This window comes from Pan troglodytes, chromosome 8, assembly GCF_028858775.2.
Source record: "Pan troglodytes isolate AG18354 chromosome 8, NHGRI_mPanTro3-v2.0_pri, whole genome shotgun sequence".
Taxonomy (NCBI): domain Eukaryota; kingdom Metazoa; phylum Chordata; class Mammalia; order Primates; family Hominidae; genus Pan; species Pan troglodytes.
In genome coordinates, this window is record NC_072406.2 from 101,802,956 (window position 1) to 101,821,301 (window position 18,346).

An 18,346-nucleotide genomic window follows, 5' to 3' on the forward strand; every position below is an offset into this window, starting at 1 on the left:
TCCCAGGCTGGAGTGCATTGGTGTGATCTCCGCAAGTTCTGCCTCCCAGGTTCACGCCATTCTCCCGCCTCAGCCTCCCAAGTAGCTGGGACTACAGGTGCCCACCACCATGCCTAGCTTTTTGTATTTTCAGTAGAGACGGGGTTTCACCGTATTAGCCAGAATGGTCTCGATCTCCTGACCTCATGATCCGCCTGCCTCGGCCTCCCAAAGTGCTGGGATTACAGGCATGAGCCACCACACCCAGCCAATTCAAAATCATTTATTACTTAACACCCCTGTCAGAGTCAGTATCCTGTTATCTAACTCATGAAGAGCTTTGCAACAAAACAAGAGCCCTACTACATGTGAGAAATAATGCTCAAGTCAGCTTTTGCTGCCAAGTGAGCTGTCAAGATAGATTTCTTAAGTATGGGATTTTGGAAGTGTGGACAAGGAGCTGTGGATATGTATTAGCATATGGAGATTGGTGAAACATCTCCATACTAACATGGGTTTCCCACAATCCAGAAGGTTAAGAATTACTGATTTAATAAATTAGTTTAAATAATTTATTTTTTCATTGTAGCTAACATTAATGAAGCATTTACTTTGTGTCAACCCCTGTGCTGAGCTCTTTAAATATGTATGTAAAACTATTATTTGTCCCATTTTATAGGTGAGGAAACTATGGTTTAGAAAGAGGCTTAGCATATCTTTGAACTGGTAACTGACTAAGCTGGACCCAGACTGAAGCTGCCTCACGATAAAAAGCCATGCTCTTACTTCATATTGCACAAGGTCAAAATTCTTTAGTCTTCCCAGTTTCTTTGTGATGTTGATTCTAAGAAAAGTTTCTGTAATTCAAGTGAATGTGAAAATCCTCAGGCTACAAGATCTCTTTTGTAAAAAACAGGCTGGCTATATGTAGTCAACATTTAACTGATATTTGTATAATGGAATAATGTATTTTCTCAGCTACACCAATATTTTAAATGTTTGTAATGAGAGATCAAGTGATTTCAGATAATTAAAAAAAATACAGTCACACTAACTTGCCCTGATTTCCTTTGTAGAACCATGATCTGCGGAATCAAGGTCTGCTGTTACCTGATAGATGAGAATAGGAATAGAAGAGGCCATCAAAAGGCACTAATTATAAATAATATGTAGATTTTTAACTTATCCTTTTCAAGAACACTTTAGCTGTCTGAATTTTTTTAAAGCCAGATAGAAGTTGATAAAATGCATCTGTGATGACCAAATTTTGAAACTCCTTTGGAATTACCAAATATAGCAGTGGTAGTTGGCATTAAGGAGTCACTTGTATAGAAACAATAAAGCTCTATTTTAAAAATCTATGCATAGGGCTACAGCTTCACCTGAAGACAGTGTTTTGGACCATACCACACTCATGGGAAAGCCTCCAATTTTGAAATGTAGAGTAGCAAAAACACAACAGACAGTCATTTCATGGTACAAAGCAGATACTATAAACATGAGAATTAAGAAATGAAAATAACATATACACTAAAAACATCACAACAGAAACAGGCTTTATTTCAACCAGACAAGTGAATTCTTCAATTAACATCAACTTCTTCAAGACTTGAAGATATGGAAATTAAAGACGGTGCTCAGAAGGCAGAGAAAGGAAGATTCATCATGGAGTAATTGTTCTGTCCTTCAAAAATCCCTTTCAACAATAAGCTCAATACACAAGATCATGGGATCTCATGCATCCCAATATTTGTACATGACCCTCATTTGAAAGTTACCCATCAGTCTTAATGAAATCTTTCAAAAAGAAAAAATATATAGATCAGTATAAATTATTTTAAATTTTAGAAACTGAGATTGAAGTACAGTTTTTAGTTTAAAATATTAAAAATGAAAAAACCTTTAACATTATTAAAGATGTGTTGTTACAAAGTTCCTAGATATATACATGTACAAAACAAATAGATATTACTATCTGACACCTCAACCCATGACTTACCCTAAATCTCCTGATATGAACAATTAATCTACTGGGAGGCTTTTCCCAATAAGTTTCAAATTTCTTGCACAAAGATTTGCTGCCATTCATATTCTGTGCATGGATGAGGACATTTAATCACAGACTATTTCAACTTAATATAACCTAGCATAAAATAAATCCAATGAAACACTACATTTATAAGCGATAGGACAAACTTGCATATAATTTGCAACTTTTGCCAGACTCATTAAATTCATTAACACATTCAGTCTTCTCTTCACGGGCATTTTCAAGAGCTTTAGATCTTGTGCTTAACTTTGTATTGAGCTGGTCAGCACCTTCATTGATATGAACAATTATGTCAAAGAAAGGTTACAGGTAGGGGGAGGGACATCATCTGAGGACAGAAACAGAGGGAACGACTCTTTTTTCAGAAGACAACTAAAACAGAAAAACAAGACAAAAAAGGGTACAAAACAAATAACAAAAGTGTTCACAGTAAAACATGCCAGATTTGTAGTTTCATTTGAAACCAACAGCAAATCATGAAACGTCATGAAAAATATGAGTCAAGGTAAAATCTCCTAGAGTAATTACTAAATGAAGTTAAAATCACCACACTGATCAGTAAACCCCAGAAGAAAAATGAACAGCGCTTACATATCAGGTCCTTCTTAAACATCAAACAACTTTTCAAAGTTAATGCATACAATTGGTAGGTTTGGCCACGCTGCACCATTTTTTTAAAAAAATACAGTATACAGAAAAAAAACCTTTTATATTCCCCCGTTTTGAATCATTAGCTCAAAACCTAAAAGATCATCTGGAAGGATTTTAAATTATTTACAAATCCAGCAGGTTCATCTGCCATAATGGCTTGGCTTCCGTCCCAAAGCGACTTTCACCTTCTCCAGCAGCAATTTTTTAGTTCTCTGTCCTTTTGGGAGGCTGTTTCCTCCACTGCTCGTCTCTACTTGTCATCAGTCATTTTGAACAGTTCCAACAGTGCCCCAACGGCTCCAAAATAACCCTACGAAAACAATACAAAACGATGATCTCTGAACCTTAGCCAAATATGTATTGTTTTTAATAATTCTAGGAATGCCACTAATATCGATAAAAGAGAAATTTAAAACCTAAATTGTGTGTCACAAAACATGGCAGAATAATAACAACTATAATTTATTGGACACCTACTTATATGTATTAAATACATTCACATATGTAAATGCTTAGAACTATGTCTGGCACATGTGTGCTAAGTGTGTGCCAGGGTTGTTAGTATTATAACTATTTCATCTTTATCTTTGTCATGGCAAAACACTGACTATTATTTCACATATGAGAAATGGAAGGTAATAAAGTAAATTACCCTTGCAGGGTCACAGGTCTTGTACCAGGGCTCAATACCAAATCTGTCTGACTTTAAAGCTATATTTCATGAGAGAAAACCCTAAACTTCCCTCAGTAGCTCTTGCAAAGGCACTTAAATTAGTCCAAGCCTTACTTTGCCCATCTGTAAAATAAAAGACCATACGTCTATGAAAATGAAAGGAACTAAAAAATATAAACTTTTAGAGAACTATGTGTTAGTTTGTTCAGGCTGCTATATATAACAAAGTACCCTAGACTGGGTGGCTTATAAACAATAGAAATTTGTTTCTCACAGTTCTAGAGGCTGGGAAGTCTAAAATCAAGGTGTCTGGTGAGGACCCATTCCTCATAGATAGCTGTCTTCACATTGTAATCTCACATGGCTGGATTACGTGGTGGAAGGGGCAAGGGAGCTCCCTTAGACCTTTTTATAAGGATGCTAATCCCATTCATGAAGGCTCAGCCCTCATGACTTAATCACCTCCCAAAGGCCACCTCCCAATACCATCACTTTGTAGATTAGGATTTCAACATAGACATTTGAAGTTGGTCACGGCACAAATAATCAGTCCACAGCAATCTGTTTCCAAAAGGCAGGATGCTCCATTCTTCTGGCACTTGCTGAACTCAATAGTTATAACTGCAGCAGTAGGTGTGAGTGTGGCAGGATGTGGATGGATCTTTGCTGCTGCTGCTGCTGCTGTCAGCTCACATTTATTGAGGCCCCACTAATGCTAGAAGTTGTTCTAAGCACTTTACATGGATTTACTCATTTACCCATCACAATAACTCTATGAGACAAATATGATAATTGCCCCATTTTACAAATGCTAAAACAGAAATGGAGAGACAGAGTCATTGTCTAAGATCTCACAGTCAGTAAAACGCAGTGTTCTTAACTACCTGGCTAGGTGACTTCTCTTAAGAGATGTTCAGTAACATTAGTTGAATGAATGAGAAATTTAGTGAGGACTCCTAAGGCCAGGGCAGGTGACCAGAAAGCCACCATACCAGTGCTTCTCAAAAGTTGTCTCTCCATAATATTCTCTAGTAAGGCCCGCGTAAGCCAGAGGGAATTTAAGAATGTAGAGAATTTTCTGACGAACGCATTATGAGGGTTACAAGAATACTCCATTTTCACTGGCCATAGAGACTGAGTTATGATATAGGGTAACAAACCAAAGCCAGAGTCCACAGAGGCTTAGGATTGTACAGGGTGATATAGGCAACTACATTTTTACCTACAGAAGTGAGTTTCCCCAAAATGTTGGCTTTTATTTCCTATCTTACCACCTAACTTCCCACCTGATGTTATAGAAGACTTTTTATCCCTGACAGTTTCCAGGCTTTGTTGTCTGCATTAGGCCAAGAAGATCTGGACTTATGGTTACCAGATAAGACACAGATAAATGGCAGATAAAATAACTGGGCACCCTGTATTTTTTACTGCTAAAAATGGCAACTCTATCTGGACTAGAACAGGAGTTTTCTTTTTCCTTTTTCATTATTTTTTTTTAAAGGCTGAGATGTTTTTTTCTTTTTCAAACAAAACCTTACATGGAAACTCCATAAATAATCAGGTATTCTGGCTGTGGGGGGTAGGGAGTGGAGGTTCTGGGACCTCATTCCCCCTCACTCAATGCCTAAAGTCTGCTTTAAAAACAAGAGCTTTCTTTAGTATGAATTTCTATCATTGGGCCTTAACTATTTTGTATTTAAGTACCTGTTTCATATGCTTTAATAAAACAAAATACAGGCATAGAGAGTTCTAAATAACTCTAAATGCATTGGTAACTTCTTAAATAAATAGCTCAGTTTGAAAATGAGAAAAAAATGGCACAGTAGTTATTCATTACAATTGAAATTGACAATACCAGCTCTCTCAATGTTTTTCTGCTGCAGTGTATACAAGAGATTAGATACCTCCAGTGATAGCTCATTGCAGCACTGCAGCATTGATTTTAAAGGAGGTGACAGAGGAGGTGGAAGAGAGAAGGGCCCCCACTTTTTGGTTTATATTATGGTAGAAACTCCAAGTAAGGGGGCCGGGGTGGCTCACGCCTGTAATCCCAGCAATTTGGGAGGCTGAGGCGGGTGGATTACCTGAGGTCAGGAGTTCGAGACCATCCTGGCCAACATGGTGAAACCCTCTACTAAAAATATGAAAATTAGCCAGGTGTGGTGGCGCACGTCTGTAATCCCAGCTACTTGGGAGGCTGAGGCTCGAGAATTGCTTGAACCTGGGAGGCGGAGGTAGCAGTGAGCCGAGATTGCGCCACTGCACTCCAGCCTGGGCGACAGAGGGAGACTCTGTCTCAAAAAAAAAAAAAAGAAACTCCAATAAGGGACTCTGAATTTACTGACACTCTCCATTTCCTTTGTAAAGAGGTTCACTAATGGTCAGGTACACTGACCTCTCAAGGCCAATAAGCTACTCTTAGTAGCCCAAGCACTTCTGTTCTTACCAGCTGAATTGCTTACTTGCCAAGAGTCAGCTGTGTTTATCCTTAAATTTGTTTATGACAGGTTGATTGTAATGTAATAATCTAGTTTAACTATATACCACCTAAATCAATAAAAAGAGCACAAATTAATGGTCAGTTCTATGAAAATTCAGTTAAATTCTTGAGAAATATTGAAAAAGGTAGTCAGAAATAATTGCTGTCTACTTAGGTGCATGCCACAACGTGAAAGAGAGAGAAAAAAACCTGTAAAAATTCTGCAACCAATTTACTTCATAAGTATCTTTATCTTCTTAATCCACTTTAAGGAAACAAACTGGAAATCAAAGGAGGTGCATAATATTGTAGATTATGAAAGAAAGATAACTACAGGACTCCAATCGGAGAAACCATGCTCAAAAATAGGCGTTGGTCTCACATCAAAAGATTGGTAAGTAAGTGCACATTTACACATTTTAAGGTATAATAAAATGGTTGAAGAAAGCTTTTATTAATGATTACTCATTTTATCTGACTTTAAAACTTTTTAAAAATGTTATTATAAATTGACAACTTATAATCGTATATATTTATGGGGTACAAAGTGAGGTTATGATTTATGAATACAATGTGAAATAATTAAAGGAAGCTAATTAACATGTATATAACTTCAAATACTTAGATTTCTTTGGTGAGAACATTTGAAATTTACAAGTTTGAAATGTATGTTCCCATTTCCTCTACCCGCCAGCCTCTGTAACCACCATTCTACTCTCTGCTTCTATGAGTTTGATTGTTTTAGATTCCACAAATAAGTGAGAACATGTAGTATTTGTCTTTCTGTGCCTGGCTTATCTTAGCATTTTTTCCAATTCCATCCATGTTGTTGCAAATTACAGAATTTCTTTTTAAGTGCTGAATAGTATTCCATTGTGTATATGTACCACATTAAAAAAAAAATCCATTCATCTGCTGATAGACACTTAGGATAATTCCATAACCTAGTTCTTGTGAGTAGTGCTGCAATAAACATGGGAGTGCAGGCATCTCTTCGACATACTGATTTTAAATCTTTTGGGTAAGTATTCAGAGGTGGAACTGCTGGATCATATGGTAATTTTATTTTTAGTTTTTTTGAAACTTCCATGCAGTTTTCTATAATGACTGTCCTAATTTACATTTCCAGTGACTTTTTAAAAAATTAAATTAACCAACTACCAGTCCTGGTTGTTGGATAAGAACGCTTCCATTTTATATATGCTTTTTTCTTATCCTTTGTGTAAATGCAAAGTGTAAATGGCAACTTTTCTACTTGACCAATTTAAAAAGCTAAGAGACCTGCTGATATGTTAGCCAAACCAAAATATACTCCACATATGACAGTAAGTCTATGCAAGCTCAACCTACCTCATGTTCCAAAAACAGAGCTTTTAGTTGTCCTTTGGACCAAAAATCCATGGCATATGCCAGCAGCTTCATGGAGACCATATTGATTCTGAGAAAATTTCCAACAAACACAACTCTGTCTATATTCTGGAAAAAATATTAAAGAAAACAATTGAATCATGGCATAAAAATAGCATTTGGCAAAGACCCAATGTTCTGTATGTCTCTGTACAGAACCTTGAAGAGTGAATATTCCTTGTTTTTTTGGTGGAATTATTTCAACATCGCCAAAATGAAGTTAAACCAACCTTATAGTGCATTCCACAAGAACAAGAGGCTGAGATTTTTGTTGGGCAAGGCAGAAACTGATATTGGACTTATTTGCAGGTGTTATGTCAGACTGCCTTACGTCTGACATTAAGCTCTCAAAACATACGTATATATACAATTTTAACTGGAGTTCAAGTTCAGCTAAATTTTCATGTGTAATACCTCAATCCCCCAACTTCTAGGTATAAAATAACCAACTCACAAATAAAACGGCTATGGTATGGTTTATTTGTGTAATGAATAATGCTCAATTTGTTCTGTGCTGGACACTAGAAATACAAAGAAGAAAGAATACTCAGTCTCTGCCCTCAGGATATGTGGTGGAATATCCTGTTTGGCCAACACATGAGTTAAAATATGGTAACAAAAAATACTCTATTTTTGTCATCATGGATGTGGCTTTGCATTCTGAACATACACTTATGAACATTCCTCTCCTATCCGGTTCATGCAGACATGCTTCAAATCCCATAAGCTTCTAGCTCCAGTGCACTCGTTATACTTCCCACTCCCCCAGATATTTCTTAAGCTCAAACTGGAGCTCAACCTGTCTACCATGCAGAGACTGCTCACCACTCACTCACTCACTTAGAGCCAGTTGCTATGGTCACTCATATCAAAGGCAAGAGAGTCTTTGAAGCTGGTATTATTTTCTGCTTAGTCTATCAAGAGTAATCAGGGTCTGGGAACATCACCTTTTAACTGCCTCAAGTTTTAACAATGAATGTTCATTAACCCATTAGCCATTGAAAATTTTCCGTGGGTGGAGGAGTGGAGGTAGTTTTAATAAATTTTCATTAAAAAAAAAAAAAAAACTAGCCACAAATCACCCAAACTAAGAGGTAGCAAGGAACACTCTAAGAAACTCAGACTAAAAAGAAATTTAATGAAATTGAGGAGTTTTGCCCTTTCTCCCAAAACAAGGGAGTCCAAGGGAGGATTTGCTCAAAGCCCAGTCCTGCATTACCCTAATAGAAAGTCAGAAGGAGTAGAAGTGGCATTAAAACTGGAAGAGCATTCCATGTTTCAAATAAATTCCAGATGGGTCAAAGATGTTAAAAAAGAAAAAAAAAAAAAAAAAAAAAGAAAGAAAGAAAAGAAAAAGAGATAGGGAAAAATATGGAAGAATTGGAAAAAAAAGTTGAAGTAGAAAATGCATAATAAAGGAAATCATCTCAAAATAATTGCTACATTTACTTTAAAAAGTTAAATTTATTCGGGGAAAAACATCACCACAAACAAATCCAAACGGGAAGCAATAAATGGAAAATATTATCAGTACATTTCACATAAAATGGATTTGTTAATTAACAAAGAGTTCCATAAATCAACAAGAAAAATAGTCCAACAACCCAATAGAGTAATGAGTAAATAATATTAATAGTTAATCCCAAAATAAGGTATAATTTTTAACCTATTACATTGAAAAAAATCAAAAAGTTTGATAATTCTGTGGAGAAACTTGTACCGTTATAACCCTGCTTGGTGGGAATATAAATTAGAACCACCTTTATGGAGGGAACTTTATATCTGTTAATATTACAATCAACATATCCAATGACTCAGCAGGTTCCCTTCTAGGAATTTATCCTATTGATATACTCACATGTAGGCAAAATAATATACATGTGTATACATATATGTGTATATACCGTATACAAATACACTGAATTTTTAAATAATAGTAAAAGACTGGAAAAACCTAAATATCATTAGGAAATTGAACAAATCAATAACAGCATATCTATATGTTAAAATGCTATATGGCCATTAAAAATGAAGCAATTTAAAATATACTGATATGATCAATTTCAAGATGCGTTATTATGTCAAAAAGCAAAAGGCAGTATTTTTAGAGAGGCTTATTAAAATATATAGGGTAGATTGATATAATATCTGGGATTTGTTTTCTAGTATTTTAGCAAAAAAGAGGGAAGAAGGAGAGAGGACCAGAAGGAGGAGGAAGAAGAAAATATAGAGAAAGCATGTGTTGTGAAGCCTTAATGATTGCAGAATCTGCACTGATGGATTAATGGAGGTTCTTTATACTGTTCTCTCTCCTTTACATATGTTTATGAATTTTCTTAATAAAAAGCTGATAAAGCAAGACATAGAATAGTATATGGAGGGTGAATTGTATAGCATATAATTATATTTCAATAAAGCTATTATTTTGTAAAAAGAATGTTATATAGAGTTTGCTACCTTTGGAAAGATAAATGTATCCTACATTACATACAATATAAACAAAGATATATTGTAATACGTACAATAAAAACAAACAAAAAAACCCTAAAAACAATGGCAGCCTCTACTGAGGTTAACACTGAGAGACAGAAGTGGAAATGGTGACTCACTTCCTTGTGTATCCTTCTAATGTCTTAGAAGTCTGTATTATGTGTTTGTATTATCTATCCAAAAATTTGAATCAGAAAATTTATAACTGATGGGGAAGCATTTCACAGCATCTCAAGAATCACAGCAAAAATGTTTTAGATTTGGTAAACGTGGTGTCCCTCAATGAAATGGCTGCAATCAAAGGTTCTCAAATCAGTGACTCCAGAGAGCAAAGCAAGGACTGAGGGACTTGGTGGCTGCTCTCACGGGAAATGCAACACTGCCAGTCACTGGTGCGGCCACTGGGAGTCTGCACTGACTGGACACCCTCTGGTAGAGCCTTGGCCCCAAGGCGACTGGTGATTCCCTTCACTCATTCAGCCCCACAGAAACATATAAAATAGTTGCTCAAACCAGTGTATAACATGGCTACATTTTCAAATTGGCACTCGCTCTACTCCACCAATCAACAATATTGAAATTGAAATCAAAAGTGAAAAGTAAAGTCAGTTGCTCTCTCCCAAAGGGATTCTGATGCCTGTGAAAAGACCTGCTGACCTGCTGGCTCACTCCAGCAAAAAGCACAAGAGGCCAGCTCTGTGGAAAGTAGGGGAAAGGGCATCTATTGCTCTGTGGGGCAAGGGTTGTTACCAGCTGACCTTTGAGAGCCCATGAGTACAGCCAACTACACACATATTGGTCTTGGGGCTTGTTTCATTACTTGGAAAAATTCCCTTTAAAGGTTAATGTCAAGAAATAAACTCTGTTACGTTGAGTCCCATGACTCAAGTGGACTTTGAAAAAACATCTCTGGAATGCTCTTTTCTCTGAGTATCAGCCTCCCATTTAAACTCCGTCTGAACTGAGGGCTTCCAAAAAGGTATGTCGCTGATCTGCAGGCCAGTAACATACTCTGTTCAGTGTTATGCAAGGAGAGTATGTTTTTTGTCAACCCAGAACTCAAAGGCAGGGCTAACACCTGTGTATCATAAAGACTGCCTCATACACTAACATTCAACTATTCAACTGAGAGGGGGCTCAAGGGGCTTTCTGAGTACCTATAATGTTCTATTTCTTGATCTGGGTGATGGCTATACAGGGGTGCTTGTGTGTGTAAATTAAACTGTAAGCTTATAATTTGAGCCTTCTTCTGTATGTATGTCACCTCTCTATTAAAAGCTGTATTTATAAAAACTCCATTACAGATCTACTGCGGTTCTTTAATACTCTCCTATGACCTGTTCCATGCCTCAACTCCTCCTTCCTGTCTTTCTAATATACCTCAGTGTGAAGAGTTCTACTTTATACACCTTGTATTTCAGAAAAGGTTCAATTTTTTCCAAACGAATCTTGCAATGCTTCAAAACATGTTAATACAACTTTGTATGTCACCAGCTCCACCCCTTTTTGTGCCTGGGACTCTGGCTGGCCTTGGCTGTAGCAAGCTCTCTGTGCTTTGATAGCCCTGTACAATGCTGCTTGAACTCCATGCCACAAGGCAACACTGTAAAGAAGCTGAAAGCAGAGAGAATATCGAATATTGCAAGTGGAGCATTTTACCTGCAGTTATGTGCAAGGATGCTCAGACCTTTTCCTCACATTTCAGTGGACACATGGCAATAATGATGGTTAGAGAGACTATGACATGGGTTGTAATTGTATCCTGTTTCCACAGGTGAATGGTTTATCATTCATTATCATCCAGTGCCTTCTTAAAAATAAAGCATATATTCCTCCCCCTCCCCCAACACACACCCCTCCTGTTCGGTAAAGTGTGACTAGAGTAAAGGGAAGCTTTCCTAAGGATATGTAGTTGTGTAAGAGTCAACAGGTGTTGCACTGCCAAGATGATGTGTATGAATGACACACAGCTTTCACCGGGTTGAGTAAGGCCTTACCTCATTCAACGCACACATCCGAGCAATGGAGCCAATGTTGTTGGTGATGGTGACCAATGTGGCCCGGGCGAGGTCTTCCTTGCTGATGGAATCTCGCTTTTCTTTACTCATCATGTTGCCAAAGCTATGTTGGAAATATTAGCGAGAGTGTTCAAAATCGTCCTCAGGCAGGGCCCATCCTTCCACCAAAGTATTGTGGAAGGCTCTACGAGTAACTGTTCAAACTCAAGTGATCCAATTTTGCTACTATGGTTTATAAGCAGACAGAATTATAGTATGCATGGCTGACTGCCCTTTTCTTAATAGGGACAAAGTAGCATGTCCATTAATGGGGGGAAAAATTAATGCCTCTAGATATCTGGACAAGAATGGAACAGGTGAAACTATTGCAGTTTTCTAGAACCTTCTTTCAAAGTTGCCTTATTTTAAGAACAAGCATCAAGAGCTAAACATCTCAGTGCTTCATCAAGGGCAGGAGATCAAGTCTGAGCTCTGATACAACAGGTATCTGCACCAGGCTGGTGGATTGACATTTTAAAACAACTTAGTGAATGGCCAGGGTGGAGAGGCTGCCTTGTGTTTAATCACTACTGCTCCTAGCTACTTAATCTCTACCTTGATGCTACAGCAGATCCTTGAAGGCCAAATCGTTCATAGTCTCCTCCGTAAATGTCCTTCACCAGTTTATCAACATTGGTGCTGTCGCCTTTAGCTGCCATTTCCAGAGCTTCTTCAAAGGTCTCACAACCAGTCAGCAAGCAACATAGGCCTAGGAATGTTCCACCTCCAAGACTGAAGGAATAATAAGGTTTATTTTTAAATTTTACTTTAAGATATGCCCATCCAAGTCCCCAACTACGTCAAGACTATTAATATGGGTGAATAAAAGCAGACGAACAAAGGGGCACTTGAATTAAAGTGCTAGGGTGCAACAAAGCTTTAGGGTAGACTGGATATGAAAAGAGGGCAGAGACTAAAAATAAACATCAAGGAAAATTTGCCCCTAAATTTGAGAACAAAACCAAAGAAAGACTCTCACTGATTTCTGTTGTGAGACCTTCAACTAGCCACTAACCTGAGTGCTTTGTTCAGCCTTCCCACCTATGAAATGGGGCCAAATCATGATCTCTTCTATTTGGGTGGTCTGAAAGCAGCAAATAACCAAGAAATAACTCCTATTAAAAAACCATATGCAGCTGAATATAAATACCTAGAAAAAGAATTTGTGTGTACATAAAGCATAGTTCAAAGCTATGAAGCCAAACCCTCTGATGACAAAACTGACCCAGGATTGTGCCAGGAGTGGCCTGTCTTAAAAGCTGTGTTTTACCTGACCTTGCTTCTCTAGCAGAGATAATCTCATTTAGCCTCTTTGAATATTTCTAGAAAGGAACCACTGATCTGACACTGAATTTTTTTCTAGTAGACTCTCCAGAAGGTTTTTAGTATATTACTTACCACTCCATAGTAAAAAACAGTAACAAAGGTCATAAAGTGGTTCCAATGGTTGAACTACATTTAAAAAGCTTTGACTTGTTTAGGGGGAAAGTTCCTCTAAAACAGCCTAGACAAAATTAGAAAGTAATTACAGTAGCCAAGAATGAACTCAATTGTATATTAATATCAAAGTTACCTAATGGAAAGAAAAGCAGATTCAGAGTAAAGTATCGCCAGTGAACTCCCAGCAGGAAAAGGAGTATTGATTCCTAAAGCTAATGGACATAGGTTTTCCTATTTCTTTACCATGTAGAAGAGTAAATGAAGAAGAGCTGCTCACATCCATCTGTTCTGAAGCCCCAAAGAGCTACTAGCTTTGGAAATTCAATTTGTGTTTGAGCACTGGCTTTTACTTCTAAGAATAAAATCAATTTGGGATTAAGGTTATGTTTAATAATGTCAATAACTGTTAACAAGAAGGTACAAAACTGTAGATAGGTACATAGTTCTTGAAGATGCATCTAAAACGAAACTGACCGGGCATGGTGGCTCATGCCTATAATACCAGCACTTTGGGAGGCTGAGACAGGCAAATTACTTGAGGTCAGGAGTTTGAGACCAGCCTGGCCAACAAGGTGCAACTCTGTCTCCATTAAAAATACAAAAATTAGCCAGGTGTGGTGGCTGACACCTGTAATCCAAGCTACTCAGAAAACTGAGGAAGGAGAATTGCTTGAACCCAGGAGGTGGAGGTTGCAGTGAGCCGGGATTGTGCCATTGCACTCCAGCCTGGGCGACAGACACAGCGAGACTCCATCTCAAAAAATAATAAAATAAAATGAAATAGTGAAACTATGTATAATATTCTTAAATTGTCATTTGTATAAAAGTATACTTGATTGAGGCCAGGCGTGGTGGCTTATGCCTGTAATCCCAGCACTTTTGCAGGCCAAGGTGGGTGGATCACCTGAGGTCAGGAGTTTGAGACCAGCCTGGTCAACATGGTGAAACCCTGTCTCTATTAAAAATACAAAAATTAGCCAGCCATGGTGGCACGTGCCTGTAATCCTAGCTACTCCGGATGCTGAGGTGGGGGGATTACTTGTACCCTGGTGGAGGCTGTAGTGAGCCGAGATTGCGCCACTGCACTCCAGCCTGGGTGACAGAGCCGGACTCCATCTTAAAAAAAAAAAAAAAATATATATATATATATATATATATATATAAAACTTCATTTACTAATATATATATATACACACACACATATATATATGATTGAAATTATGGGTTTTCATGGAAAATTATGTAGCTAGGTACCACCAGTAGCAGCTACCCAAACTGTAGATGCAGTTCCATGAGTAAAGGAAGAGGTCCATGTACATTATTACCTTCACAACTTAGTCACAGTACAAACTTTGGATTTCCTCTAAGAAAGTTTATCTTTATTTACATTTAATGCAGTATGTCATTCTACATTGCTGGTTTCAGCCTACCTACAAAACTACTGTGGGAACATGTTTTGGTTTGTGTGCTATTTGGATTTGTTTTGTTTTCTCCCTGTGTGTTTTTAGAAAGATGTCTTTGCTTCCATTTCTAGCTTCTAAATATCTGTCATCCCCAGGAATAATCTTTCTTTGGACATTAAGGATTTGTATTAATCGAGGCATTCAACAACCCACTCCAAAGGTAGGCAACTGAAGACACTGGCTAACTTAGAAAGAAGGTAACCCATTGGCTGATGTGTTGGTATAAATGAAAAAGGGCAAGTGCCTTGTATGACTGGAAAATGACAGACAACTCCACATAAAGAATTGGAGCAAATGAGGTAAAGCGAGCATGCATTTGCACAGTGAGTGCACTGCAGATAGGAGGAAAGAATGCATGGCTGCAGAAGAGGCAAATGTCTCCCAGCACTTTATTAATATCCTTAACCTGCTAACCATTATTTAATCAAGTGATTTTCTTGCTCACAATCAGATGCATCTGTTTGTTTCAGTAGGCATACAGTAAAAACTCTCAGTATATCAGAGAGAAAAACAATGCAAGAAAAAGCTGTAGAATATTATCATCATTTAAAAATAAAACAAAACAAACAACATCATAGTGGGGGATGTTAGGAAACAGCAGAAGAAACCTTCAATTAAGTGCTCATGCCCTTAAAACAGATTCCAAAATAATGAGATGAGATGTACTGCTACTTTCACCAAAGTTTCAAAATTATCTGCATTCCTCTTTTAACAGAGTACACATTCTACTGTCAGCTATGAAGTACTATTTCTTCCATTGACTTCTATAATTGGAGTTGTGTCACTAGGAAAAAAATGTTGCTACCCAATCTGGGATGCAACAAAATTATATATAACACTGAAATAAACCATTTGAAATCATGTTTAAAAGGAAACTGACATCCTGTGTAGCTTCTTAAAAATAAACATCTTTAATGTTTAATGGGAAAATCAGGTATAATACAATAAGAAAAAACCTGGAGTGACAGCTATCAGTTCACAATACGAGTAGCAAAACTTAAAGCTAAGCCATTTGCTAAAACAGTGGTTCCCAAAATGTGTTTTACACACTCATACTAACCATAGATACTAACTTCACTGTTAACTGTAATCGTTTATGTCAGAGGTTTCCTAACTTGAATTAAAAGAAACCTTTGGCAAAGCAACTCTGGATCAGGATCACAGCCCCACAGACTTGATGTTTCATTCCCCTCCCCTCTCGTGGTAGCCCCTGAAAGGGTTCTCTATTAACCTGCAGGCTTCGGTAGCACCTTTCCAAAACTACTGATTGAAGAGAGAGTTTATAGGGAAGCTTGAACATCCAGACAGAATTTGTTGATGACTGGAGAATACTGGACATTAATGGGCATTTACCAATATTTATAGACATTATTACACACATAATAGAAGCCAAACACCACAGTTTGCTTCTTTGCAGCTATCCAAGATGACCCAGATCCGCGGAGCCTCCAAGTTTAAGAAAGTGTACCTGTGATGTAATTCATTAAATTGTTAAGTGTTAATAAAACTAAATATCTCTAATGGTGAACAATGTATAGCTTGCTGTTACCTTGGGACTAGCTTTACCAATTCAATTACTCCTTCTGGGAGGCGGTCTGTAGTAGTTTAAAAATTATGTTTATCAAATCACTCTCTAATGTAAAACCAACTCAGCTGAAATATTCATGTCTCTGATATTCCTGACAGTCCTCATGAGATCACGGAGTCAGTTTTGTTTCTTGTGTGAGCAAGCAAACTTCTATATTCTCAATGAGAAAATGTATACTTGGTAGCAATTAACTTACAAAACAAAGCCTATACTCTGGACACAAGTAGGTTTCAATTAGAATGTGTGTGTGTGTGTTTGTGTGTGTACATGCATGCCAGGGTTTCTCAACAGCAGCATTAGTGATATTTGAGGCTCAATAATTTTTTGTTGCCTTATGTACTATAGGATTTTAGCAGCACCCCTGACCTGTACCCACTAGATGCCAGTTGTAACAACCAAAGAAAAAAAGATGTCAAACATGTCCTGGGGGACACTGTTAAATCTTCCCCTCTTCAGTGGGGAACCACTCATTTATCACAAGTCATGGAAATGTACTGCAAAAGCAATGTTCTCCTCCTAATGGGTGAGTAGTCCTGCAGAATTTCAGTACTGGAAAAGTCTGTAGAAGCGATCTAAGAAACAGCACCCTTCATGGCAGAAATGAGGATACTGAGACCCAGAGAAGTGACATCATATCTGCATCTATCAAAAACACTGGTTTCAACATCAAGTCCCAAAACACATTCTACATGGCACTAATCTCCTAAGTTATTCCTCTAAAAATGGGTTCTATGGTTCCACATGCTGGAGAAATGCTTCATATCAAATCCTCCTCCTAGAATTAAGGAAAACCTATTTAGTTTTGTTTACACTGTGATGTCTTAGAGAGATCTGACCCTAGATGTTTTTCCCATGTTGAATACCCATTAACAGGAAGCTGAGCCCCTTGGCTCTTACAGGGGCCTTGGGGTGTGTGCACTGAAAAACAAGGCCCTCTGCCCCACCATGGCCATGGGGCTGTTTCCCTGTCTACTCCACTCCAAAATTCCCTAGGAGGTATGCTGACTATTCCAGTTTTCAGGTGGAGCATTTGGCCGAGGGTAAAAAAACATTCTTTGTAGACATAGTTTGGTTTGCTGTTTGGAATGGTATATTATTTCAAGCAAGTCACTCTGAGCTAGGCATCAATGAGGGTCCAAAAGAAGGTTTCTTCTGAAGTCATCTCTGACCATCCCAAGTATCCTTCCATCTGAATTCTACTGACCCTGCCAATCATTTGGCACTTAATGTATACCTCCTTCTTGGCAAATTTCTGGTGTGTGTGATCCTTCTTCCCTCAACCTGACCGAAGTTTCTATCAAGGCAAGAACTGTTTTATTAACATTTATATAAATCACCCACATACCACTTTAACACACCATTTGATAAATTCTTTTTGGTTGGCCAAGGAGGCCAAGATATTTCTTTTAAAAATGTATTCAATATAAATAACCTTTTACTATAAACTGGTCATCAAGAAAGAGGTCTGGGTTCAAGCACAAGCAGAAACATGTTTACCTGGTCCCTGTAACTCTTTTATAGTTGTCCTTGGAGTACACAGCTAGAATGCTGACACCTGAGCCCATGTTAACCAGCAACATAGGGTATGGGTTATCAAGGCAGTACGGCTTTTTTTGACACAATTCAGGATTTGTGGGATTTTCAAAATAGTAACATTCTGGCTTGCCGTTGAAGCCAACAGAGTCGACATAAAGCAGGCCCTGAATCAGACAGTCCAGTTCATCCAGTTTATGCAGCTGCAGGTCAGCAATCTAAAACAAAACAAACAACAAAATAAAACCTTGTGAGATAGGCGACCATCTAAGGGGAAGCCCCAGAGGTTTTATTTAAGATGGGGTCATTCACACGAAAAGCATGGAGACACCCTTAAAACAAGTTGTAAAATCTTGCAGATAATCAGCCACTGCACTGGAAAAGTAGCCTTGGCTAGATGTCATACCTGCCCACAGTGCATGCTAAAGGACAAGAGCTTGCCTGATTGTTTGAAATGCACCCATCAGCGTGTGTTGTGGGTTGAATGGTGGTCCCTGAAAGATGGCACTATGTCCTAATTCTCAGCACTTGGGAAT

The 18,346-nt window shown here is 37.9% G+C and overlaps 1 protein-coding gene and 1 non-coding gene across 11 annotated transcripts in view; both read right to left on the reverse strand.

Moving 5' to 3' along the window:
- Positions 1-1,518: 1,518 nt before the first annotated feature.
- The window catches only part of PANK1 (pantothenate kinase 1), a 120,351-nt gene continuing 103,523 nt past the window's right edge, over positions 1,519-18,346 (reverse strand). For 8 of the 10 annotated variants that reach the window (XM_063780873.1, XM_054659776.2, XM_063780874.1 and 5 more), the window contains 5 exons: positions 17,775-18,028; positions 12,342-12,518; positions 11,727-11,850; positions 7,183-7,308; positions 1,519-2,990 (listed from right to left, as the gene is read on the reverse strand). In XM_063780873.1, the coding sequence (XP_063636943.1) occupies positions 2,931-2,990; positions 7,183-7,308; positions 11,727-11,850; positions 12,342-12,518; positions 17,775-18,028 (741 nt within the window). In that variant the 3' untranslated portion in view covers positions 1,519-2,930. The remainder of the gene's footprint in view (positions 2,991-7,182; positions 7,309-11,726; positions 11,851-12,341; positions 12,519-17,774; positions 18,029-18,346) is intronic. The other 2 variants (XM_009458928.5, XM_507906.8) reach the window with 1 other exon arrangement.
- On the reverse strand, positions 11,277-11,357 carry MIR107 (microRNA mir-107). The gene has a single exon (NR_032024.1). It is a non-coding gene; the product is annotated as a microRNA mir-107 (primary transcript).